Raw genomic sequence first — 26,178 nt, 5'->3', positions numbered from 1 at the left:
TGCCAGGGACAGGGCCAGCCATGGCCATGTGGGGAGTTTGGCCATGAGGTGGGTGGGGGGAGAGGGCCCACCCCTAGTGGGGGAGGTGCCACAGGGTGGAGTCCTTCTGTCCCTTCCACCATGGGGCTCCTGTGCCCAGCGCTGGCCTGTGTGGCCAGCAGTTGTAGCAGATCGGCCTGCTGTGGGTGCAGCTGTGCACTGCCGAGGGCCCTGTTCCCCCTGGCACACTTCCCAGCCTGCTCAGTCGAGCACATTTAACAACAGACTTAATACTGTAAAACATGAGCTCAGAGAACAAAACTCCTGTTGGCCCCCAGGAGGACAGTGGGGCAGACACTGGACAGGGTTGTAGGTTTTCTGGTGTTGAAGAAAATCACCTGTGTGAGGATGGACAGACGTTGATGAGTGGGTTATAAGGGCTGTTGTGGGAGCCAAGAATAGTACCAGGTCGTTACCGAAATGACAGGTGTGGATTCTGGCCTGTGGCTCAGAGGGTTTTACTGTTGGAAACATTCAGGTTCACGTCTGTTGGAGCAGCCCGGCTTTTCAGCTGCATCCCTGCTGTGACTTGTGACCACATGTGTGCAGTCTCCTGGGGCCTGTCTGGAGGCTCCACCTACCTCCTAATTGCACCTTGTAGGTGGACGCAAGTGTCTCCCTTCTTCTCTGAACTCTGCATGAGGACGGAGAGCTCTCAGGCTTATGGGCGGGAACGGCCTCAGCGGATGGGCTGAGCAACCTCACAGGCCCAGGGGAGACCAAAGCCCAGTGCCCACAGCTGGAGCAGAGGCAGGGTGACCCAGAGCTCCATCCCCAGCAAAGGGCACTGGGCGTGGCCCGGGTGAGCCTTGGCAGCCCCAACCTGTCATGTGCAGCAAGGAAGGGACTGTCACAGTGCAGGGGGCTGGGGGGCTCTCCCTCACAACCAGCAGAACTACGCCTGCTCCAGAGGGCAAAGGCACTGGAGAGGAAGGCCCGAGAGCAAGGAGGCGCCCCCCAGTGACAGTTGGGGGCCTGGGTGCTGGGTCCAGCAGGTAGGCCAAGTGGGTAGAGTCAGGTTTCCTTGGGTTGAATCTGGTGCCTGGCTCTGGCTGCAGGGTTTCAGTAAACGGATACCATTTTTTCTATCATATTCTAGGTATTATGTTTTGCCTTCTGTGCTTGGGTCATAAATATTCATCTGTGGCTGACAGTCTTCTGGAAATATGACTGTCCCCACACTGTCACCTCTGGTGATGTCTAGGTGAAGCCACTTCCCTGAGCCTGGACTGTGGGCCCTGTGGTCACTAAACACGGACTAGCGCTTAGCCACACCCTCCCTGCATCTCTGCAAAGTCTTGCCCCTTGCCCGGAGCCAGCCTGGACACGGACAGTGTGCAGGCTCCTCTGGGTGGGTGTGCCTGAGTGGAGGGCAGTATCTGCCTGTAAAGCAGGGTCACGTCAGGTCCTTCTTTTTTTTTTTTTTTTTTTTTTTAAGATTTTATTTATTTATTCATGAGAGACAGAGAGAGAGGCAGAGACACAGGCAGAGGGAGAAGCAGGCACCATCCAAGGAGCCTGACGTGGGACTCAATCCTGGGTCTCCAGGATCAGGTGCTGGGTTGAAGGCTGCGCTAAACCACTGAGCCACCCAGGCTGCCCACGTCAGGTCCTTCTTTGCGGGTCACTGCCCCTGTGGGATGCCGTGGTGCACAAAGCATCTGGCCCAGCACCTGTCGGATCACTACCATGTGCACCCCTGCAGCACCCACATGTGGTGGGGCAGGCGCTGGTTCTGGAAGCCACCAGGGGCAGGGGAGCTGATGCTGAGCTCTGCCCCTGCCCCTGCCCTGCTCTGGCAGGTGTGGCCCCTTCCTCTCCAGACACCTGTGTGTCACCCTCCCCATGCCCACAGGGCCCTAGAGGCTAACGGCTGAGGTTGCATACACTTGTGTGTGGGGGGGCTGGCCATTAGACCTTCCAGGAGGCAGGCCCTCTCCCCCACCACCCTGGGTTCACATGGAGGCCACCAGCAGCTGTGCCTCAGGCATCCCATCCCTGTCCCCATGTTTGCTCCCGTGCACGCAGGCAGGTGTACTTGAAAATGTCACGAAAGTGGCACTCGTTTGAAGCAGAAGAGATGTCGCTCAGAAAGAGGTTTTGTGTTTCCTGTATAAAAGATAAGAAATAGCTATTGAGTTAAAGAACTTTTTTGGTCAGCTCCTCTTTCAGGGAGTGGGAGCGGGCGTCCTCTGTCCTTTCGGCGGGGCTTCAGGGAAGGATGACCGTGAGCTTCAGAGCCTCCATGGGCTGGGCTTTCTCATTGATCTATTTCCCTCGAGTGAATGGGCTCCACAGAAGCTGCAGAGAGATTTCCCCTAATGATCAAGGGTAGAACAGAATAAAACGTGACTCTGGGGGTATCTTGGGACCTTAGGTGCCACCGCATGCTGACACTTCATTTCAGAACACAAAGGGCCTTCCCTTTCTCCCAAGATGAACGGATGTCTTTAGTTGGGAATCATGAGGGAAGAAGCAAGGCTTCCACATGAAACTGAGGGGCTGCCCCTGGGTATGAGGAGAGTCTTCCCCTACCCTGTCCCTGGCTCCCCCAGAGTCTCAAGCTGAGGAGGCTGGAGTCCCCTTGCCAGCTCAGTGGATGGAGTTATCATCTGGTCCTTGGGGAAGCCTGGAGTCTCAGGGAGGAATTCCTACTTCCTGGGCCCCTGGGAAGACCCCCTTCTCAGACCGGCTGGCTCCAGAACTGGTGCCTGGGGATGAGGTGCTGGCAGTGGTCCTTGAAGGGCTGGGTGATGTTTGCTTTCCCTGTGGGTCCTGAATCCCGGCCAGCTGTTGACAGGCCCACTCCAGAATCTGAGCCCAATCCCACAGCAAGCTCTGGCCCTTGGCATTCATCTCCTGATTGAGGGTTTGGTTCAGAACATGCCCCGGCCCAGCTCTGGCTTTCTCCTGCGTCCTGTGGTAGAGCCATAGCTCCTGAGGACAGCGCTGCCATAGTGTGCCAGTGTTGGCACACAGGGCCTGCCCCAGTCGGGGCCCATGGTTCCCACCCACAGTGAGTGGAGGATGGATGCAAGGACCCACATCTTGTCCTGCAGGGCTGGGTGGTTCCTCATGGCTCCAGGCTGTGGCCTGGTTGCTGGGCTGGGTCAGGGCCATGGGGAGGGACAGGCCCTCCTTTTATTTCAGAGTGAGCTGTGTATGTGATCTGTTCTGTAAGAGACAGCCAATGAAACCATCCCAGATAGCCCAGCAACAAACTCCCTATGGCCACAGTTCTGCTGCTTCCCACTTAAGAGTCACATGACCAGACTGGGTATTGGCCTCTGAGGTAGCTGAAGGGCCAAGGGGTCAAGGGACATGCCCAGGACTGTCCAGACGGTAAAAGGCAGGGTGGCTGTGTCCTGATCTGGGGTGAAGAGCCCTAGACAGCCCAGCACTCAGAGCTGTTTCAAGTCTAGTTGTACAAGGGACCTTGGGGACCTTCCCGGGGTCCTGCACTCTGTCCAGCTTGCTGTCTCCAGGGCACTTATGTGTTCCAGAGAGGGCCTTGGGGGCTCTCCTGGACCTCCTGGTTGCTAAGCCTGTCACTCTTCAGGGCATTTCCAGCTGAATTCCTAGGCGACCCTGTGCAAGGAAGGGGACAGGCCCCCTGGCAGCATCACTGTGTGGGCCTGGAGTCTCTGGTGGCTCTGACCCCTGGTTCGCAGGAGCTGTCTGCAGTGGGGCCCTGAACTCTCCAGGAGAGGGCAGATTCCTGGCCCCGCTGGGCAATCACCTAATGAGTAGCAGTGACCTTGAGCCTTTGACCCTATCACAGAGAAAGACCCAGGCTGTCTGGTGAAAGTGCTAAGTGCAAAACATGTGCCTCTTTTCATCTCTTGAATGGTATGCAACGTCCTGTGATGGTAAAAACCAGTGTGCACTGTATGCTTTGTGCATGTGTATGTGAAGTTGTATATTAATGGCAAAGAAATACGGTGTGTGTGGGAGTCACATACTTCAGCGCTGGTCTGCTGAGCACCTGCAGGAGGATGCCAGGGTTTGAGCTCTGGCTCTGCCCCATCCATCTGTGTGGCCTCTGACAAGGATGGTGCCCTGGGCTCCTGGCCCCTGCTTGCTCTTTTTTTTGGCAGCAGTGGCAGCCGCAGCGGGTGTTCAGGCAGGGGCTCCATCCCTTCCTCATGGGGATGACACCACCTCCAGAGGTGGCTCCCGAACTAGCTGTGTTTCTGTGCTTTGATTTACACTTGGGGTGAATCCTGAGTACGGGGCCCATGGGTCAAATGCCTGCTGGGGTCTTGTGCGTGTGAGGCATCCGGCAGAAGGCTCCGCCTTGTATCCTGGTCTGTGACCAGCTGCTTCTCGGTATTACTAGCGCCCTCCTGTCTGTGAATGGGGATGATGACCCTGCCAGGCTGCGGTCAGGACCCACCCAGCCAGGCCATGCTTAGGACCTGGCCTAGCCCATGCCCACCTGTCTCCTTCCTCCCCTTACCTCCCTCTCTCCCTCACTTCCTCACCTTTTCCCTTCCTTCCTGGGTTTTTCCAGCCAGGTCCAAGGCTAAGAGCTGAGCTCCCCAAACCCGGTAGGTGTTGGTGAGTCCCCCAGGTCTGGTGCTGGGCAGCAAGGCTGAGGGAACAGGGGCGTGGGGCTCTGGGTGGCTGCTGGCTGCTCCCACACCCACCTCTTCCCAGCGCTTGTACCCGGGCCTCTGGTTTCTTTTGCATGGAGATTGTGGCGCTGAGGGTTACACACGTAGGTCCTGTCCGGCAGTCCTGTCTGGTCCAGAGCCCAGGTGGAGCAGAGAATGCCGGAGAGGGCCTCAGGGATCATCTTCAGACCATCTTCCTCACTAAACAGAGGAGAGGACTGAGGCCTCACGCAGAGGACCCTCACCCAAGTCCACATGATTACAAAGTTACAAAGACACGACCCAGACCACACGATCCAGGCTTCTGGCTCTGAGTATGAGGCCTCTAGGTGTCCAGGGGGACTGATCACCTTCCCGTGAGCATCTGCTGCGTGCTAGGTGGCCTGTCCCCATTTAGCTCATTTGCCAAACATGGACAGGGCACACACTCATTTGCAGGCACCGTGGATATGGTACTGAACATGCAGGTGCAAGCCCAGCCCTCAAGCTTCCAGCCTCAGGGGAGGGACAGGGACAGGGACAGGCCACCGCGAGAGTCAGGGGAGGACAGTGAGTGAAACTGGGTAGTGGTGGAGAGCAGAGGACAGGTCTGGGTTGGGCTTTATGGAGGGCCTCTCTGAGATGCTGATTTGGTTGTGAGACTTCTTTCTATCCACAAACCTCCTTGCCTGTGTACGGCAATGCCACCTCCTTGGGAGATTGAGGCTTAGGCAAGTTTGTTAACATTCCCAGGTCACCCGCCAGTTCGTGGAGGAGCCCTGCTCTGGGCACCTCAGAGCCTGAGCTCTTCTCGTTGCCTCTGAGGGACCCCAGGACTCGGCGCAGCCCTGCTGCCTGTGCCTGCTAACATGTGACCATTCATATGAGTGTTAGAGGCCCCAAGGTGAGGCTGTCTCTGCCTCTGGTTCTTGGGGGAAGGATGTGGTGGACCCTCGGGGGGCCTCTCCCTCTTCTCTGGAGCCTGGCCTCCTTGGGGTGAGAAAGCCCTGTGCACAGAGCAGGTTTTTTCACGTCACAGCTTGTCCCAGGCTGTTCACGGAGCCAGGCCCAGCAGCCCTGGCTTGGCCCACACACCAGCTTGACGCGTGCGTCCCCAGCTCCCAGATGCCTCTTTCATTTCCTGGTTTAGTCACTGTTTCGACTCCACCAGCTTCGTCTGAAAAATGCTTTCATTCATCGCAAAAGCAAACCAGTCAGAAAAGCTGCATCCTGTCCTCTGGGTGCCACTTCCTTTCCTGCCTATGACCAGTAAGCACCTCGAGTGGCCTGCATGCCTGGGCCGATCGGTATGGTGGCCATGGGCAGGGGTCTCGTCTGCTCCATGGGGCACCCTTGTTCGGACACGGCTGACACTGTTGGTTTATGGCAGCAGTTCTTGAAACAGAAGTGGTCGGCCAGATTGCACACTTGTCACTTGTTCACCAGGAGTCCTTGTGGACGAATAATTAGAGCCTGGGCATGAGTGCACCTGAATTTTCCCCTCAGTTAAAAATTATATCGAAACATCTCCCCGCCCCCCCGCCAAAAAAAAAAAAAAAAAAAAAGAAACATCTCTGTGCACATGAACACATGTGGATGCGGTGGGGTGTCAACCATGGGATAGGGCTAGGCTGGTGGAGGGAGCACAGAGATGTGGGGAAGGCCTACTCGGCCCTCTGCCTGCCCACACACAGGACACATGGTGCTCCGGACTGTGGTTCCAGGGACACAGGCTGATGACAGAGCCATGGAGGCCCAGGTGGGCTGAGATTTAGATGGGAGGTGAGACCAACAGGGTCCCAGAACTCTCCAGAATGTACGGCTCCCTGGGCTGCTGAGCAAGTAGCTTCAGGACAGGACACCTGGTGTCCCTGCAGTGGGCCTCGGCTCAGGCTGCCTATCCTCACCTTGCCCTCCTCATCTTGCCCTCCTTACCTTGCCTGTCCTTGCCTTGCCCTCCTCGCCTTGTCCCTCCTTGCCCTGCCCATCCTCACCTTACCCCTCCTCACCCTGCCCCTCCTCGCCTTGCCCATCTTCACCTTGCCCATCTTCACCTTGCCCTCCTTACCTTGCCCACCAGCTGGGCAGGTGAACACCTGCTCTTGCTCAGCCTCAGTGCCCTCAGGTCCACAGCCCCGACTTGCTGTACCCTTCTGCAGCTGTAAAGCCGTTCATCCTGGGGAGCTCCTTGGGCCTTTGAGGCTCCTGCTTCCCTGGCACCTGCCTCGGTCACTGAAGTGAGGGCTACAGCTGCAGCCATCTAGCTGTGGGGACCAGCTGTGACCACTAACCAGGGGGCGGCCTCCCCTGTGGCCCCAGCACATGTCAGCAGAGACTGGGCAGGAAGCAGCCCTCTAGATCCTGGGCAGCTCTCCTGTGTCCTCAGGGCAGATCTGGCCCACCCTGGACAGGCCTGCCTCCAGGATAGGCTCCACACCCACAGCAGACATGACTAATGGATCCCAGCATTCTTTCTAGATGAGCTCAGACATTTTCCCAGAGTTCCTGTCACAGAGTCCTGGGGACAGTGGCCTTGCCTGGTCGGGGGCCAGCAGGAGAGAGGAGTTGGTGGTCAGCTCCCGAGCTGGTGCTCCCTCGTCCTGCTGCTTCTCCTTGCCCGGCGCCCAGCCTCCTGCCCACCGCCCCTGGCTGGCTCAGACCTGGCCCAAGTGCCCACCCCATATGGGCCTCCATGATGCAGAGTGGCCTGAGGTCTGGATAGATGGCCAGGTGGCCCCCCTCCACCATCAGAGCCTTTCCTGTCAGCAGGCCCAACACGGTTCCTCACTCGACAAACGGGTTGTGCAGGGGAGGCCTGATGGCCAGAGTCCCTGATAAGGAGGGCCATGGAGGCCCCACGTGGGCGTGAGCTCTGGGAGGTGTGCTGCCCTGTTCCGGGCATCGGTTCCTTATGAAGCTCCTGGTATTGTGGGCAGGCTCTGGCGGCAGTGGGGGGCAGCCGACGTGGCCTCCGCCCTCCTACCGGGCCAACCTTGGTGGGGTAACTGTATACGTGACTATAGGACCACAGGCATAGGAAGTGCCACAGGGGACCCAGGGGGATGCTGGGAGAGTGGATGGGCAGAGCACCCGGAGGAGCGTTCTAAGCTGAGGGACAACATGCACAGAAGCCAAGTGTCAATGTGCCAGGAAGGGGAGGTGGACAGCCTGAAGGCTGATCAGTTGTGGCTGGGAATTTTATGTGGGAATTCTGTTTCTCCCCATCATTCCCCTGAACAGTTCAGGTAAGAGTTCCCAAGCTCTTGAGTAAGTCACAAGACTTAGCACTGATTTGGCGTTTACTGTCTTTATTTTAAGTATTATTGATGATTTATTAAAAATTTCTAGTTTGGGGCAGCCCCGGTGGCGCAGCGGTTTGGTGCCTCCTGCAGCCCAGGGCGTGATCCTGGAGTCCCGTGATCGAGTCCCATGTCAGGCTCTCTGCATGGAGCCTGCTTCTCCCTCTGCCTGTGTCTCTGCCTCTCTCTCTCTCTCTCTCTCTCTGCATCTCTATGAATAAATAAATAAAATCTTAAAAAAAAAATTCTAGTTTGCATTAGCAGGCATCGTTGATGGTAATCCTTTTACCACATGGAGTCTGCCTGTGGGTTGCCTGCCTCATCTCATGCCCCACAGCCTCCTCCCCCTCTGCTGTAGGTGCAGGGACAGAAATCCAGGGGTGACCTTAGTGATGCGCCCTCTCTCTGGGGAGAAGACATCAAGGCCCCCTGGCCCTGGACCTTGGCCACGGGCAGAAAGAACCAGGCCACTGCCAGCTACCGAAAACCTCACTCTGTTTGCAATTCTAACTTTTCATTCACTGGTTTGCATGTCTGACACCTCCACTGGCACGTGATTTACTGTAGCTTTTTAAATAGCCCCTTGTTTCTGGATTGGACTGTCCGGATCCGTTTGGGACAGGCAGGCTGCTTCTAGGTGCTTGTACTGACTCTGTTCCTGTGTGGGGTGTTTCTGGGGTGGGGGCTCCCTGCTCCTGCAGCAGAGCCCAGGACTGCACTCGGGAACTGTTCTTGATGTGGCTGGAAATGGAAGAGATTGGGGGCAGGGGACACAGAGGTCTCTTGAGACCCAGCTGGTGGGGGAGGGGCATCAGAGAAGCCTTTTAGCTTTGCCAACACATTCAGGGACAGAGAAGCATCAAAATTCTACCTGGATCACAGGCAAGGAAAAGGCTTTCTTTCCCAGCTGGATGGGGGGGGGGGGGGGGGAGGGGGGGAGGGAGGGATTGGGGGGAGTGGGTGTGCGGGGCGTGGGGTGGGGGCAGGGTCTGGATTCTATTTAGAAAATACTTCCCTGGAGGGACTGTCTCTAATGTTGCTCCCTCCCTCTCCTCTCCCTCTGTTCAGTTTGGCCATGTCTGTAACCAAAATCTTACTGTGGTTGAAGCCTCTCAGGGATCAGTTAAACTGGAATAAAGGATGGATATAACAAAACATGCAAATTTCCTTTCCTTTTAAAGAGAACTGTGTCTCATGGATATTACCTGAATAAACTCATCAGTTTGCTATTGCCGTTCTGGGATTGTAATTGGGAAGGATGCTTGCAGAAATCCCTGTGAAAATCTTCCATGCTCTGTGTGGGGAGGGCAGGTCCTACCGGTTTCCTGTGGAACATTCTGGTTCCTATTGTTACCTTGTATTTATAGACTGGGCTCCTCTAAGAACCTACCTCCTTCTGTCGCTGGATGAAAGGCTATTTAATACAATTCTCTGGTAAGGGAAGAGGATCTGGCTGTAGAAGCAGGACAGGGACAAGAGGGATGTGCCAACCGACCCTCCACCAAGGGACACCTGTTAGCGACATCAGGGGAGTCTCCTTTCCTGGTCCCCATGGTGGAGTCAGGACCTATGCTTGTCTGCCTGCACCTCATTCTCAGTTCTGAACCCCCCGTGGCCCACCTGCATTGATCGCACCCTCCACCTGCTGCTCTGGCCTGGATTTTCTTGCAGTCTCATGGTTCCCTTTGCTACCTGGCCCCAGCCTCACAGAGGATGCTTTTAGGGACAGGATGTTCTTAGATGGGTTGGTATGTTTCTGAGAGGCTGGCACAGTGCCCAGAGGAATGTGAGTTGAGTCTTGGAGTAGATTTGATTCCTCCTGCTGAATTCCTGCAAACAGCAGAAAAGTTTAAAAAATCCTCAGGTACATCAGTGCCTGCATGGCTCCATAGGTGAAGCATCTGCCTGCAGCTCAGGTCACGGTCTTGGGGACCTGGGGTCGAGCCCAACATTGGGGTCCCTGCTCAGGGGGGGAGTCTGCTGCTTCTTCTGCCCCTCTCTCACTCATTCTCTCTCTCTCCCCCCTCCTCTCAAATAAATAAATAAATCTTAAAAAAAAATCCTCAAGTATCTTATAATCCCCCTCACTTGGCAACAAGGAAACACAACTGTCAGAGGGCCGAGTGCTTTAAGCCAGGGGAGAGGCATGGTTCTCGGATATGACCCTGTCCTGCCTGGACTCAGATAAAGCAAGAGTTCCTTTTTAAAAATTTTTGGGGGCAGCCCTGGTGGCTCAGTGGTTTGGCGCCGCCTTCAGCCCAGGGCCTGATCCTGGAGACCCGGGATCGAGTCCCACGTCGGGCTCCCTGCATGGAGCCTGCTTCTCCCTCTGCTTGTGTCTCTGCCTCTCTCTCTCTCTCTCTCTCTCTCTCTCAGGAATAAATAAATAAAATATTAAAATTTTTTTTGTAAAATATACAACATAACATTTAGCATCTTAACCATTTTAAGTGCTCACTTCAGTGGTACTAAATGCATCCACACCATTGTACAACTACCACCGCCACCCGCCTCCAAACAAACTCTGTCCCATTAAAGCCAAGTTGGGGCATCTGGGTGGCTCAGTCAGTTGAGTGTCTGCTTTTGGCTTGGGTTGTGACCCCTAAGTCCTGGGATTGGGCACATTAGGCTCCCTGCTCTGTGGGAAGCCTGTTCCTCCCTCTGCCTGCCACTCTCTCTGCTTGTGCTCATAAGCTCGCTCTCTCTCTGTCAAATCAATCAATCAATCAATCAATCAATCTTTATATATAAAAAAAACAACAACAAAACTCTGAGTCTCGGTTCCTCTTGTCCCTAACACCAGTAACCAGCCCTACTTCAGTCAGCGCCTCCAGGGACTTCATGAGTGGCACTGCTGGCCTGCTGTGTCTTTGTGATGACTTGGTTCCCTCCACATTGAATTTCCCAGACCCATCCATGCTGCAGCACGTAATAGAAGTTCCTTGCTTTTCAAGGCTGAGTCCTATTCTACGGGACATACATCCTCTGTTTCACTCACCCATCTGTCTGTAGTAATAGGCAATTGGGCTGCGTGGATAAAGCCGCCGTGAACACAGGGGCACAAGTACCTCTTCAAGATTTTGCCTTCAAGAGTGAGCATTCTGGATTTTCTGCAGCTGGTCGTATTTCACAGAGGGGTTGAGAGCAAGCATTCTTAACTTGCCATTGGAGAACTCCCCAGAAGGGTCTGCAAGGGCGGGTGTTTCGGTGAACCTTGCAGGGGAGGCACATCCAGGGCCCTCGTCAGGTTTTCTGGGGGCTGGGGTGCCAGAGGTCTCGTCTGCAGTATGACAAAGAAGCACCTGCTTCAAACCCCTGATGTCCCAGCCCCGACCCACTCCAGCCATGGATGCAGGGGCTCAGGAAGGAGCAAGTCCTCCACATCTGTCCTAGCCATGCCATCTGCCACCTGGGTGACCTCTCAGGGATTTGGCCTTCCAATCTGTAGGATGACAACACTTTCCCATATTCAGAAAATTAAGCTCATATAAACATGGGGGTTCAAAGCATGACGTGACGGCTGAATAATGGCCCCCAAAATATCCTGGCACAGTCCCTGAACTCAGTGAATATAACCTTATATGACAAAAGGGACTTTGCAGACATGGTCAAATTTAGGATCCCGAGACATGGAAATAATGCTGGATTTTCCAGGTGGATCCTAGACATAATCACATGTTCTTATGAAAAGGAGTTGGAGGCGATCTGGTGATGGGGAGGAAGTGAGAGGTGTGAGAAGTCACCGGGAAGCCAGTGTGTGGGCAGGGCAGGAAAGGGCCCGAAGCACAACCCCAGGAGGAGCCGGCCCTGCCCACGGCCTCCATGTCCGTCCAGCGAGGCTGATTTCAGACTTCTGACCTCCAGAACTGGAAGAGCAAAGCTTGGGTTGTTTTAAGTCATTAATTTTGTGCTCACTTGTTACAGCAGCAGTGGAGAGCTAACCGACGTGGACTCTGGAGCCAGACAGCCTGGGTTTGGCCCAGTGTCTATCATAGCCCAGCTGCATGACCTTGGGTGACCTTGTGCAAGTCACTAGCTCATCCTGCCTCAGTCTCCTCATCTTTAAATGGATAATACTTGGGTCCACCATGTCGGGTTGTTTTGGGGATTGAAGGAGTTGGTATTTGTGGAGCATTGAGAGCCATGCCTGTGACCTAGTAAGGACTGTGCACTATTGGTTATGGAAACTTCCTACCAAGCATGTGGATGTGCGTGGCTGACAGGAGGCTGGTGCTCAGAACTGCAGTGGCCTGGTCGGTGGGTCCCGTGCATGCACAGCGCCTGCTGAGTGAGGCCGAGTGCATGGCCGCTGCAGGAAGAACGCTACTATCCTCATCCATGGGGATACCGGGGCCTGATGGCACCCCCCCGGCATCTGTTTCAGGGGCACCCCGCACTTCCAAGTCTGCCTTGAATCATGACACCTGTGACCCCAAACAAGAGTCATGGTCACATAGGTAGGAAACTGCGTCTCAGTGGTGAGCAGGTTTCTTTGCTTTGGGAATTCTCAAGCGAGCCCCATGAATCTCCAGGAGACATTCCCAGACGTTGGCCCCTGGCCCTTCCTTTCATGGCTAGTGTCTGCAGAACCCCCTCAGAGCAAGTCTGGAAGCCTGGGGCAGCCACAGAAGGTGGGCAGACATAAGACAGGCCATTAGAGAGGGAGGGGCAGAGTCCTGTTCCCTACCCTGGGAACAATCTAGAGAACACAGCTGCTGCTACTGTATATCTGCCCCCAAACAGTCAGGAAGGATTATGGACAGACCCACATCTCCAGGGCCCGGGGCCAGCCTCAGTGGAAGCCCCCAAGTCCCTAGCCCCGATGCCTTTGCCTGCCTGCCCCTGCCACCTCGGCTCCTGCATCACCCTGAGGACTCCCAGGGCTGCCTCAGCCCTCAGGCCCAAGTGCTACCAGCCCTGCCCACTGCCCCTTGGCCAGCTCTTGGGCTTAGAGCCGTGTGTATGTGCAGCTGTCTGCCTATGGAGAACAGCTGAGGAAGGGGCATAAAGGCTCTGGAAGCAGGCTCAGATAGGGAATTCAGGTCCTGGGTATTTGAAGGGTGGCCTACAAGGTGGGGAGGACCCAGCTCCATGGACCAGAGGAGGAACGGAGCCTGGCTGTCTTTTTGGGGTCCCAGAGTAGGAGCCCCAGGGGTCTAGATCCAGTGTGGTGCCAAGAATGGACACTCAGCTAATAGTGCCCTTTGCCCCTCAATGTCTGGCTGGTCACCTCCATGGCCTGTCTTTGTTTATCCCTGCTGACTTCTGAGCTCCTGGCTGGGTGGGAATATCCATCCTCACAGCCTCCAAGCCCCAGCACATGGTGGCCAAACCCCTACTGGCATCCCCCTTGGTGCCCGAGGCCTCTGTGCCTGTCCCTGCCCTGCCCTCCTGAGTGTGGCCGTGGTGGAGTGAGGGTTTATGTCACTGACAGTCCTTCCCAGGAGCCCAGGCGTCTGGCCTTGTGGGCTGGCAAGCAGGTGGGCTGCTGACTAATGTGGACTTTGTGCCTATGGCCTGAATGTGCGTGAGAACTGAGCCTCAAAAAGGTTTTGTGGAATTCCTTTCCATGGGGTGGCTTTTGGCCAGAAGAGCTATGGGACCAGTGCTGGCTATGGGGGGTGGCCTTTAGAGGGGAGCCCAGCAGGGCTTTGTTCACAGCCTCCTGGAGCCTCAGTGCTCTCTGTGGAGGATGACAGGGAGGGAAAGGCTCTGGGGACCAACGTCCCTCCAGGTACTGCCAGGAATCGTCCCCGTTGGGCTCAACTAGAGCTTCCCCGGGACAGTTCTTCGGAAAAAATACTTCATTGGGTTTTCAAGATTACAGAAGTCCTATAAGACTGTTTTACTCCAAATGCGTTCCAGGGAAATAAGCAGTAGCTTCCCTGGTTCTCACCCTACGTCCTTGGAGGCACCACATTAACGGCTCAGACAGGCTGGACCTGGGGGCCTGCACCACCTCCCTGCATGTGTGGATGTGGGCAGACAGGCTCAGGGAAGCATCACTTCTGCCAGGGTTTGCTTTTTTTTTTTTTTTTTTTATTTAAAGAGAAACACTATACCCACTACACTGAGATTTTCACTTTCTACGTAATAATCCGTCATGACTATTTCTGAAGTTGGTACACATAGATCCGCTTCTAAACACATTTCTTTTTTTTTTTTTTTCTAAACACATTTCTAAACACAGCTGCCTGTGGGTCCTTTGCTGCGAGCACCGCACTCACTCTGCCCCCCACCACCCCGAGGTGTGTTCGGGTTGTTTCCATGTTGGCTTCCTCCTTCTTTTTAATTATTAGCAGTTGTTATTAGCAATTTTCTTTCAACTACTCTGGTTTCTTTATCTTATGCTGTGCCTACGTTGCAGAGGACAATCTTGCCTCAGGACAATTATAGAAATGATCCATTAAAACGTTTTCCTTTAGAGTCACCCTGATGTGGTCTGGAGACTCTAGCCCTCCCCATTTCAGAGACTCTGCCACCATGTCCATGTTCTCTGGGGTGGCCCATGTTCCCTGAGCCATGTGTGAGCCTGGGTGCCAGGCCTCGGGTACGGCAGCTCAGCCAATTCTCTTATAGGTGAGAGTATGGACTCTGGGTTTGAATCCTATCTCTCCTTGCTGAGCGGTCTTTGGGTAGTCAGCTCTTTAAGCGGGGGGCCTCTGTGAGGATGAAGGTGGACTTGGGCCTTGCCCAGCACCATCTCTGTGCCCAGCCAGACTACCCCACTGCACCGAGTGGGACTGCCCCCCTGCACCCAGCCAGATTGCTCCCCTGTGCACCCTGCCTGTGGGAGGAGAGACTTGATCTGCATCTTGGGGGGTGAGAGGAGTTCCCTGGGGAGGAAGTTGACATGAGGGACCTGCTCCCACAGAACTCAGAGGGACAGAGGTTCTAGGATCAGGAGTGATATGGTTTGGCTGGAATGAGATGCCAGGGTGACTGTGGGGCCGCATGGTGCCACGTGGGGTCATGGGGTAAGGGCCCCTTTGCCAAGTACAACTGGAGGTGGACTGGATCCTGACTGTTCTGGGGAGCCACTGAGAGGCTCTCTAAGAAGGGAAATGACTCAGTCTGGGCTTCATTTTAGGTTTAGCAGCAATGGAAGGTGGATGGGGCAAGGTCTATGTGTTAGGGTACCAGGCTGTGGCCACTTTAACCCAGGTGTTGGCCGGGTCCCCTTGCTCTTCAAGTAGAATTGGGCACAAACCTCCACCCCACACAAGGATGTCCCTAGTATCTCTCCAAAGGTCCCTGGTGTCAGACTCCTGCTCCTGCTGAATTCTGCAGCTCCGTTCTGGGTGCAGGGACCCCTGTGGGCACAGTTACCTCCTGGCCCTTCCCCACAGGACCAGTGGGCAGGGTCCTCTCTGTGGCTCCGGAGCAAAGGTGCAGGCTGATGTTGCTGGTGGTACAACAAACAACATGGCATTGAGCTCATGACTGTTTCTGCCTCCAGGCAGTGACAGCTGCTTCTGAGTGGGCTCTGTCTTCCCATGGCCTCAGGTGCTCCTCAGCACCCCCGGCCCTCTCTTCCTGACCCCTCAGCCTGCAACCCCCAAATTCCCGTTCTCCTGTCCATTTCTGGGGCAGGTAGACCTGGTGCAGGTCTGCTCTGAGCCACTCCAGCTGTGCCCAAGAGGAATCCCTTTCATCAGCAAACATACTTGGGGAGGGGGTTCCTCACAAAGATGGTCTCTTCCCATTGGTGGCTCCGCCATCAGATCTACTCACTGGAGGGGCTGAGGAGTCAAGAAAGGTGACATGAGCACATCCTGTGGAAATGAAAGCACCTATCTTAACTCTACAAACGGAGGGAGACCAGTCTGGACTGCTAATCAGCACATGGGTTTCCCAGCATCGTGCTGACCCCAGCCTACTTTAATTGGTTCTGTGGTCACTGATGATTCTCTTTAAAGAAGTAGCCTTGAACTTTTTTTTAAAATATTTTATTTATTTATTCATGAGACACACACATACACACACATACACACACACGCAGAGACAGAGGGAGAAGCAGGCTCCATGCAGGAAGCCCGACATGGGACTCGATCCTGGGTCTCCAGGATCACGCCCTGGCCTGAAGGTGGCACTGGGCCACTGGGGCTGCCCTGAACTTTCTTCACAAGAAACAAGGTAGAGCCCAAGCTGGCTGGTCTCTTACCTGGAGGGCTCTGCTTGGTGGTTGGCGGATGGGCAACGGAGGGCCCGGGGTGACTGGCTCAGGCTCCGTGGGCTCTAGTTTCTCCCTCTGCTCTGTGGGCATGACATTGCTTATTTACAGATTATTGCAAGGTTGCGGTAAGGCAACACGTGCTTCTGGGTAATCTGAACATATGAGAACGTTGGTGTGGGCTGCATTGTGTCCCCCCCAGTCCGTATGTTGAATTCCTAGCCCACAATATGACCGATGTGGGGCCTTCAGGACATAGCTGAGGTCAAATGAAGTCTTAAGAGTGGCCCAAGCTGATAGGACGGCCTGGTGAAAAGGGTGAGCAAGAGCACCTCCTCCTGGTCTCTGCCACCTGAGGACACAGTCTGTGGGGCAGGGGGTGCTCACTGAAGCCTGGCCGGGCTGCTGCTCCAGTCAGGGACACCCAGCGCCCAGGGCTGGGACAGGGCCCAGTCTGTTAGGGCTGCCCGGGCTAACACAGACACGTGTTCCAGCCACAAGCAGTCTGTATTCAAGGAGCAGCTTCAGAGTGCCCACCGCCCTGCTGGGCATGGGCTTGTGGCCTTCTGCCCCTCAATGCAGCTTCTTCTGTGGCTTCTGGGCCCTCATCTACTGATGACTGTGCTTATTTTCCTCGTTGGCCTTCTTTCTTTTTCTCTCAACCTCTCCCGGCCCCACTGTGCCTTTGCACATGCTGTCCCCTCCCTGTGATGCAGGTCTTTGCAGGCTCACCTTTCATAGGTGTGCTCCTCCGAGAGCTTGTCAAAGACGGGGCCCACCTCCACCCCTTCCCATACCACCCGGCTTCTCTCTTGCCTCTGCCCTGAGTCTCCTCCCACCAGGCATCATGCCCTGAAATTCAATGTGTACCTATTTATTATCTATTTGTTCTTCACTGGAATGTAAATGCCCTGAGGAAAGAGGCCTTTTCTCTTGTTCCTGCTCTATCCCTACAGCTTAGCAGAGAGGCTGTCAACCACACTGAATGAATGATCAAATGAATGAATAAGTGAATGAACTGATCTGTGTGAAGTTTCATGCCCAAGCATCCAGCATCTTGTGAACTAGACCCTGAGCACCTTGATTTCCAGCACCTCATGTTATCCCTCATTTTAGCTAGAGGCCAGCTGGCCCTGCCAATGGATTTCCCACAGAAAGGTTGTCACAGGTGAATGGGGTCGCCACTGGGGCTAGGCTGTGGAACGGTCGGCCTCACAGTGCTTTCCCCTACCCTTTCAACTGGAACATCTCTGAATTGATCTGTTCCCCATGTTGGGTTTCTATGATAAGCCCCATTAGAAGAAACGGCTCTACAGCTAAGAGAAGACAGAAAGCTATAAGCAGAACCACCTTCCCCATCCCACATGAGGGACAGGAACTTGCCCACACGTGGACGGTCAGTGGCAAGATGCTCACCTGGTGTGTCATGGCCAGGGATCCAGGAATTCTTGTTATATGTGTGGAACATACTTGCTTTCTCAGATGCCATAAGTGACTTTCATTCTCCAAGGCCTGGGGATAGGGAAGGATTAGTGGTCACCCCTGGTCTCTGGCAGTTCCAAACAAACCCCGGGTGCAGATGTCCCCTGACTCTCATGCTGCAGGAGCCCCGGGGAGGACCCGAGAGCTCCAGTGGGACACTATGCAGGGCACAGTGCTTTCCCATGGGGATGGTTTCTGAGAAGGACACAGAGCTGCCCCTCCCCCATGTCCCCAGCACCCTGACAGTCCAGGTGGCAGTGGAATCACTTTTCTGATGGCTCATTTGCTGCCGTCTCTCAGAGGGACATTTTGTGTACCTTTGCTTTTTCTCCCCTTTCCTCCCTTTCTTCAGAGGATTCTGTGGCACATTTCCTGACTGGAAATTTTGTTAGCCATTGCTGCAAATCCAGATGTACATTTCATCCCTGGCAATCAGCTCTTATCCTTGGGGAAACCTAATTAGGTATTACAGGACTTGTGATGTTGTTTCCATGGAAACCCCCATAGTAATGGTGTACATGCATAATATATGCTCCAGGATTTAAATTATAATATATATATTATATATATATATGTATATATATAATATATATATTATTACTGGATTTTAAGAAAATCTTTAATTTTTTTCTTTTGCTTTTTTTCTGCATATATTTTTTTAAATGATGAGAATCTTCCCTGGAGTTCTTCTCCCACAGAGAGAGAACAGTAGCGAACACAAAAGGCCCTTTTCACTTCCTCTCCTTTAATTTAAAAAAAATCATAGTTGCATGAGAATTAAAGTTTTCAGGTTACTCAGAAAATGTCTAGGCAGGATCTCCCATAACAGCTGAGAACATTTGATGAAAGATGTTGCTTATGTAAAGAACCTGAAAGACCTCAGGCCTTCAAAATTGAACAGGGAAGTTAGCGAATCCAATGAATCAACTCCAAACTTATTTTGCCTAAAAGGAACAAAAAAAAAAAAAAAAAGAAAGAAAGAAAGAAAACAAAAAAAAGAAAAAGGCTGGTTTCCTGGGTGCCTCCAAGAGACATGCAGGCGCTCTGCTATTGTGACCAGGGGGCTGGAGGACTGGCTCCTGTCTGCCTGTCTGGGCCCCACAGCTGATCCCTGTGGGCATGAGATGCTTTGCACTGATGGGGTGCAGGGGGAACCAGGTGGCCTTTGGGTGCCGGGGGTCTCGCAGGGCCGATTTGGGAGAAGCTCAGAGACCTGTGTGTAGGCTGCCTGGCTGAGGCAGGGCCGCAGAAGGGAGGACCCGCCGGCTCCTGGGAGAGAAGCCACTCTGTGCCACGTGCCACAGCTATGATGCAACGGTTTCTGGAGAATTCATAAGTAACTAAATTTAAAAAATGTATATATATATATACCTCTAATTGGCCATTTGACGAAAGAATGCTCACACTGACCTCTTTGCTAGCTGCCAGCTAATCAATTGACCCCCCCCCCCCAAACTTACCAGCAAGTCACAGTCCCCAAACTCCGTGCAGTTCTCCCTCCACACGCGGCAAATTCTGTCTTGCCTTTGTTCTTTGATTCTGTCTAAGGGCTGACTTCTCACCAGTGAGAGGCGCTTAGCATGCGAAATAACCAAACTGCTTGCAAAATAGCTTTGTAAAGGCATCGAGTCATCCTCAGATAAATGAAATGGTGTGTTCCTGGAGGGGGCGGGGTGGAAAGGAGCCCGTGTGCCCTTGTCATGGGCCCTCCTTGATGGTTGCTGACCCACCATGCCTGGGGAGCCCTGCCAGAGCCTCACGGTGGGGGTGGCCGTGCCTCTGGGGGGCTCTGGTGGAGAAGCTACGGGGAAATGTTGGGCTCGGCAGGCAAATTACCCAACTCTCCTAACACGCGCACTAAGTGCATGAACTAGTTTTGTACTGTGTTACTTTTGTTGCATAAGAAAGCACCCCCAAAATTAATGTCTTGCAACGATACTCACTCACTCATGACTGGGTCAGTCATCTGGCTGGGGCTTCCCCGGGGCGAGCGTCTGTCACATGCAGCTGGTGCTGGCTGAAGGCAGGGGCATAGGACAAGCGGGGCCACGTGTCCACAGCAGCCCCATTGCATGACCCTTCCTGGCCTCTGCGACATCACAATTTCTATGTCCCACTGGCCCAAGCAGGGCACACGGCCAAGGTCAGATTCCAGGGGCTGAGCAGTGGATGGCAGCTCTTGCTGGGAAGAGAGGCGAAGCGCTGTGTGAGGAAGCAAGCGAACAGGGTGGGAGCCGCTTGCATGAGCTGCCACACCACGTGTGTCTGATACAGGCCTTCCCAGGCTGCCAAGCCCCGCCGAGCCCCAGAAGCCTCCCAACGTGCCCTTTCCTGTGAAAGCGACTTGAGGTCGCAAGCTGATTCCTGGACATGTATTGGATTCATACTTATGTCCCCACTGTGTCCTCACCTAGCTGGTTCTTTTTTATGAGGAATAATTGACAACTGCGTACGTTCCAAGTCTACATGTGGGTGACAGGCATGGGGCAGTTCGTGAACACACCCCTCACCCCACATTACTTCCTTCTTTCTGGGGGAGAGTGCTTAAGATCTACTCTCTGAGCAACTTTCCAGAGCTGCCTGTGGTGTCCGACTGGCGATGGTCAGATTTACAATTTTTTTACTTTATGATGCCAGGAAAGTGATAAAAGCATACTTTGAATTTTGTTTTTTTAATTTTTTTTTCATACTTTGAATTGAATACAGGCCTCTTCCTGGGCTAGGAATTGGGAGATGGTCATCCGTCATGATACATGGTACTGGCCGTTGCTCCCACGTAGCCTTGTGGTCACTAGGGTCAGCCACCCACACGCTATCCTCCAGTCAGTCCCCACACAGATATTCTGTTTGTCACTTCCAGTCCAGCATTCAAAACATTGTAAAATAGGCTTTGTGGGAGATGATTTTGCCCAACTGTAGGCTAGCATGGGTACACTGAGTCTGGTCCAGGTTGGCCAGGCCGATGTTTGGGAGCTTAGGAACTCTGTTTTAAGTCGAGGAACATCTGTAGTCAGTTGTTACCAATTAATTGATCTGTTGAACTGAGTGGAGTCGCGTTGAGTTTGTCCTTTCTCTCTAATCACAAGTTCCGTGAAGGAGTGTGGGATTGCTCTGTTGCATTAACCCTCCTCCTGAAGCTCCCAGAATGACACCAATAGGCGGAGAACCCTACAGGCTCCCAGGACCAGCAGAAGGATCAGGTGCAGAGCCAGCTAGGTTCAGGGCACCGTCTGAGGAAGGTGAGGCCCTGGCTGGTAGGCCTGGCGCTGGGTGCTGCTCCTTTGGGCTGGACAGACCCACATGAGTGAGATCACCTCTGGAGACTCAGGAGGCTGCAACTCTCAGCAACAGGGACAGCGTGGCATTCCTTCCCCACTGGGGGAGGCCCGCGTTTGAGGGGTGATAGTAGGAAGAGACCCGCTGGTCCACCCAGGCCTGCAGGCTTTTGTGAGCAGAGGCTTGTGGGCTCCCTGTGCTCCCTGCCCCAGGCCAGGCCCATATCACATCAGCGTGCTCCTGCTGTTCTCATGGCAAATGGCTGTTCCAGAACCCAGGCTTCAAGGCTGGGGCCAACGCACTGGGGAGGACAGTCCTTTGTTGTGGTTGCTTCCTCTCTGCCCTCACCCCTCTGCCCAGCGCTGCTTGAGATCCTGGTTCCAGATTAGCTCCAGAACTTTCTGAGACTTGAAGTCACCTGGGACAATGTATTCCAGATCGGACCAGCCCCTGGGAATGGAGGGCACCCTGCCATGGCGGAAGGTGAATCCTTAGGTACTTCATTGGTCACAGGCTCAGAAACGAGTTTTCCATGGGAATTTCCATCCTGGGTGGTGGACAGGGGTGTGACATGGTCATCCAGCTACACCTGTTTATTCACTAAACTTCCTTGACTCCCCACTGTGTGCCTGCCGCCCTCCCAGGAGCTGGAGAGAGAGCACACATGCCAGGAGAACACCAGGAAGGGGGAGGCGCCCAGCCAGAGAGTCCAGGGGGATGGCAGTTTGGGGACCACCTGACCTGCTCCTGGCTCCTCCTCTGAGGAGGACACAGTCCCTGTCCCTCTGGAGTTCGGGCTAGGACCAGTGGCTCCCAGTCTGGGAGACCCTTTAGAGTCAGCTGGGAGCTCAAAGAAAAGTCCCAGTGCCAGGGTCTCACACTCAGAGTTGCAAACCTGCCTGGTCCGTGTTGGCCCGGGGACGGTGTTTTCAGCAAACTCTCCAAGTGACTATAGCGTGCCTGGGGGAGCAAGAACACGGTGGGTATGCACTGAGCTCTGCCACGGGTAAGGGACGCACAAGGCATGAACAAGAAAATGGCAGGCTGGGTCCTGCCTGAGTCTGAGAGGGCGGGGCTGCCCTGTGACTCCCAAGGGCACAGGGCGTCCTCATGCAGGACAGCAGCAGGATCCCTGGGCATGTTGGGCCCCCTTTAGACCCACAGTTCCCTGTGCTAGAGCCCCATCTGGCAGAGGCTCCCAGTGGGCAGCCTGAAATGGTCACCTGCCCATCCCTTGGCCTGCCCCAGACACCCCGCAGACACATTGTGTGATTGCCCCCAGGCCAGCCAGTTTAATAATCCCTCACATTTTTCTAGCAGTTGGTAAAGACAGGCAGGTTCAGGAAGAATAGTTCCATGACAGAGAGGTAGAAGCAGGCCCAGAGAGATGCATGACCCACCTACGGTCATACAGCTAGTGCCTGCGTGTGAGGATCCCCGTGGTGCTCACCAGCCTGGACTCTGCTGCCTCCTGCCCCCACCCCACACCAGGACACAAGGCAGGCAGTGTCACCGCCCAGGGACCAGCATCTTCTGTAATGCTGGGCAGAGCCATGAGGTGCCCCCTCTTTAACATGGACAGTGTACAGTGTCCATCCCCAGCGGGGAGTCAGCGAGGTCTGTGACTTGTTGCTTAGGTTCTTGCCCACAGTGAACCCAGTTATTATAGTAACCTGATGCAATTCTTTATTATAGGATGGATGGTTTTCATTTTGTGTTTGAAGAGTCTGGTCAGTAGTCACATTGCCATGGCTTGGCCCCGTCAGTGGCAGTTAGGAGCAGAGGGGATCCACCCAGCAGCCATTAGGGCTTTTTTGTCTGCAGAGGTAGAAAGCTGTATCTGAAAGTTGTCTCCCACCCCCTCAGCTCAGCAGCACTGCAGAAGGCAGGATGGGAGTCCTGGCTGGGTGCTGGGCTGAGTACCTTTCCTGGCTAGGTATCACACCTTCCTAATTAGAGCCATTGAGCCAGGACTATTTGCACAGTGCCTCCTAGCTCCCCTCGAGGAGGCTGTGCTCAGGGCTGGTTTGTTTAACCTTGAATCCTCAGGCGGATGTCTTTGAGAACAAGGCCTGGGCTTTCCCGATGTGTGAGTCCTAGCGCCAGCCAGGGCTGGGCACCCAGCAGGTGCTCACCTTCATGGCAATGTAGCAGGGACGCCCACTGCAAGGAGGGCCTTCCATCATCCCTGAGCCCATTCCCTCGTAGCTCGGAGTAGTAGCAGCTGGGACTTCCCGGCTGATAGGCAGGATTCTGATCCCCTGTGCACCCGAGTCCAGGGCAGCCTCACAGTCCTGGCCACCAGCAGAAGTAGCCTGAGAGACAGGAAGGCTCACAGTATAGCCAGGATCACAGAGCTAGTTAGTGTTGGGGTCCTGACCCTGACTTACCCAGGATCACAGAGCTAGTTAGTGTTGGAGTCCTGACCCTGACTTACCCAGGATCATGGAGCTAGTTAGTGTTGTGGTCAGGGTCCTGACTTACCTGGAATCCCAGAGCTAGTTAGTCTTAGGGTCAGAGTCCTGACCTGCACACCCTGGCTCCTGGGACCCCACCGTTAACACTCTGTGGCTTGTGGGGGGTCAAAGTCCTGCCAGCACACGGATATCCCTTTTCTGCTTGGGGAGAGGAACCTGCACCAGCGCTGGGGACTTCGCTCATGCAGGAACATGACTCTTTCACCTCCACATCCCCATCCGGGGCCTGGCAGGGGGTGCAGGATGGTGTTTTAACCAGAACGAGCGGCTCTTCCTCCTCTTCATGGAATGGCTAGTTTAGGGGCGCCTTGAGGCAGGAAGGGGCCTGGGAAGCAGTCTGGAGTCTCGAACAGGGCCCTGAGCACACAAGGCAGACCTCCCTGGAGGGCCCCGAGGTGAGCTCTGGCCCCTCTAACAGGCTCTCTGCTCCCGCCAGCTCTTTGTGATCGACAACGGCGCAGACGACTGGCGTATTGCCATGACCTACGAGCGCATCCTTCACATCAGCCTGGAGATGCTGGTGTGTGCCATCCACCCTATCCCCGGTGAGTACAAGTTCTTCTGGACAGCCCGCCTGGCCTTCTCCTACACTCCGTCTCGGGCAGAGGCCGACGTGGACATCATCCTGTCTATCCCCATGTTCCTGCGCCTGTACCTGATTGCCCGCGTCATGCTGCTGCACAGCAAGCTATTCACTGACGCCTCGTCCCGAAGCATCGGGGCACTCAACAAGATCAACTTCAACACCCGCTTCGTCATGAAGACCCTCATGACCATCTGCCCTGGCACCGTGCTGCTTGTGTTCAGCATCTCGCTGTGGATCATCGCTGCCTGGACGGTCCGTGTCTGTGAAAGGTAGGGCTGCGTCTGCACTCCCAGCGGCTGGGCGGGAGGGGGGGGGTGGGAGGCACAGGTGCAGGAGGAGGGGCAGGTGCCTGTACACCTAGGGGAGGGCTGGAAGGGGCATGCGGCCAGGTGTGCTGGGAGCCTGCACCACCATCCTTGGTGGGCGGGTCGTCTGTAAGCCAGTGTGTGCTCATGTTCTGTGCCATCCCTCGCCTTTCTCATGGGTGATACTTTGCAATTCTGTATTATCTTTTCGTCTTGGGCATTAACGATGCTCACCAACATTTTCAAGGCTTTGGGAAGTTGTGCAGTGAGGAAACTGGTTTAATTTTGTTTAATATAGATTTTCTCAAAAGTGTTCACCCAGAAATCCTTTTTGTTGTATGCTATTGATGCCTCACTGCCCACTGTGTGGTACACACAACCAGCAGCAGTGTAGCTAGGAACTCATTAGAATGTGGAACCTCAGGCCTCATCCCAGGGCTGCTGAGTACACATGCATTTCAACAAGTGTACCTGGTGACTGGCAGGCACCTAAAAACTTGAGAAGCATGGTGTGGAGGGAACATACTTTGGGAAACACTGTTTCAGGAGCTGGTGCTGAGCAAAGAGGAGGATGTGGCCTCACGGAGAGACCCACCTGCAATGCAAAGTGCCAGCCCCTCTAAACTGCCATCACTGAGGCTTGAGGGCCAGACAGTGCCACCTCCTCCCACTGTCACCTCAAGCTGCCTGCGAGGACTCCTGTCCCTTTCAGGCTAGCCCTTGATATTCCTTCCAATCTGAGTTCCCATGTGGAGTCTGAACACCTCTGTTAGAAACCTAGATTCTCTAAGTTGCTGTGAGACCTTGGGCAAGTCACTTGACCTCTCTGGGCCTCAGCATTCTTGCTTTATTTTTTATTTATTTTTAAAGATTTTATTTATTTATTCATGAGAGACACAGAGAGAGAGGCAGAGACACAGGCAGAGGGAGAAGCAGGATCCATGCAGGGAGCCTGATGTGGGACTCGATCCCGGGACTCCAAGACAACGCCCTGGACCAGAGGCAGGCGCTAAACCACTGAGCCACCCAGGGATCCCCAGCATTCTTGTTTTAAAATGAGGATCTCTTCATTTTTTAAAAAATGATTTTATTTATTTATTCGTGAGAGACACAGAGAGAAAGAGAGGCAGAGACGCAGGCAGAGGGAGAAGCAGGTTCCATGCAGGGAGCCCGACGTGGGACTCGATCCTGGATCTCCAGGATCATGCCCTGGGCCGAAGGCAGTGCGAAACCACTAAGCCACCGGAGCTGCCTGAGGATCTCTTCAGAAGGAAGGAAGAGAAGTTCACTTGAGAGACGTTATTTTTATTACATGGGGAGGCCCGGGCAGGCACCCTACATAGTCATGTGGACCCTGGCAGTCTCCTTTAACTTGCTCATTGCTGCATCACCAATCTTCCATGCACCTGTGTCCCAGCAGAGACAAGAGGGATGAAGGAGAGTTAGCTGAAAACCTCTCACGTGGGTACATTGAACCAGATTTCCCACCTATTTTAAGATGTTCTGTTTGCAGATATTTCTTCCAGATATTTGGCCAGTAGACTCACTGTCAAGGGCGTTCTTCTGCTGCAGGACAAGGGCCCCCAAGCATGACAGGGTCAGTCCCTGCTGGCAGTGCTGGGTTGGGAGACACTTCTTGTGTACAGAGCCCTGGGGACTAAGAACCCCACCTCAGGGCAGCTGGTGCTGCAGCACCTACTCTAGGAGAGGCTGCATCTCACGCCGCCTGGTGAGCCCTTCCTGGTGAGCACTCTTTGCAGTGGGGAAAGCCTATGCGTGGATCCCAGCCCCACATCCTCTACATGCTCCTGGCTGAGCCACATCCGGCTGGTCATGGCACCTCTCTGGGCCTCAGTTTTGTTACCTGCAAGCTGGGGTAGTGACACCTACTTTCCAGGATTTGTCATTGGAACAAAGCGAGTAGTGTGTGGCCCTGCCAGCTGTAG

The 26,178-nt window shown here is 54.4% G+C and overlaps 1 protein-coding gene across 6 annotated transcripts in view; it reads left to right on the top strand.

The window, feature by feature from the left end:
- Nucleotides 1-26,178, top strand: part of KCNN3 (potassium calcium-activated channel subfamily N member 3) — a 132,781-nt gene that overhangs the window by 51,508 nt on the left and 55,095 nt on the right. For all 6 annotated transcript variants that reach the window (XM_072829590.1, XM_072829591.1, XM_072829589.1 and 3 more), the window contains exon 3: nt 23,778-24,196. In XM_072829590.1, the coding sequence (XP_072685691.1) occupies nt 23,778-24,196 (419 nt within the window). The remainder of the gene's footprint in view (nt 1-23,777; nt 24,197-26,178) is intronic.

The sequence above is a fragment of the Canis lupus genome, chromosome 6, assembly GCF_048164855.1.
Source record: "Canis lupus baileyi chromosome 6, mCanLup2.hap1, whole genome shotgun sequence".
Lineage (NCBI taxonomy): Eukaryota > Metazoa > Chordata > Mammalia > Carnivora > Canidae > Canis > Canis lupus.
The sequence above is the reverse complement of the archived record's forward strand: the minus strand, read 5'-3'. Positions and strand labels throughout refer to the sequence as shown.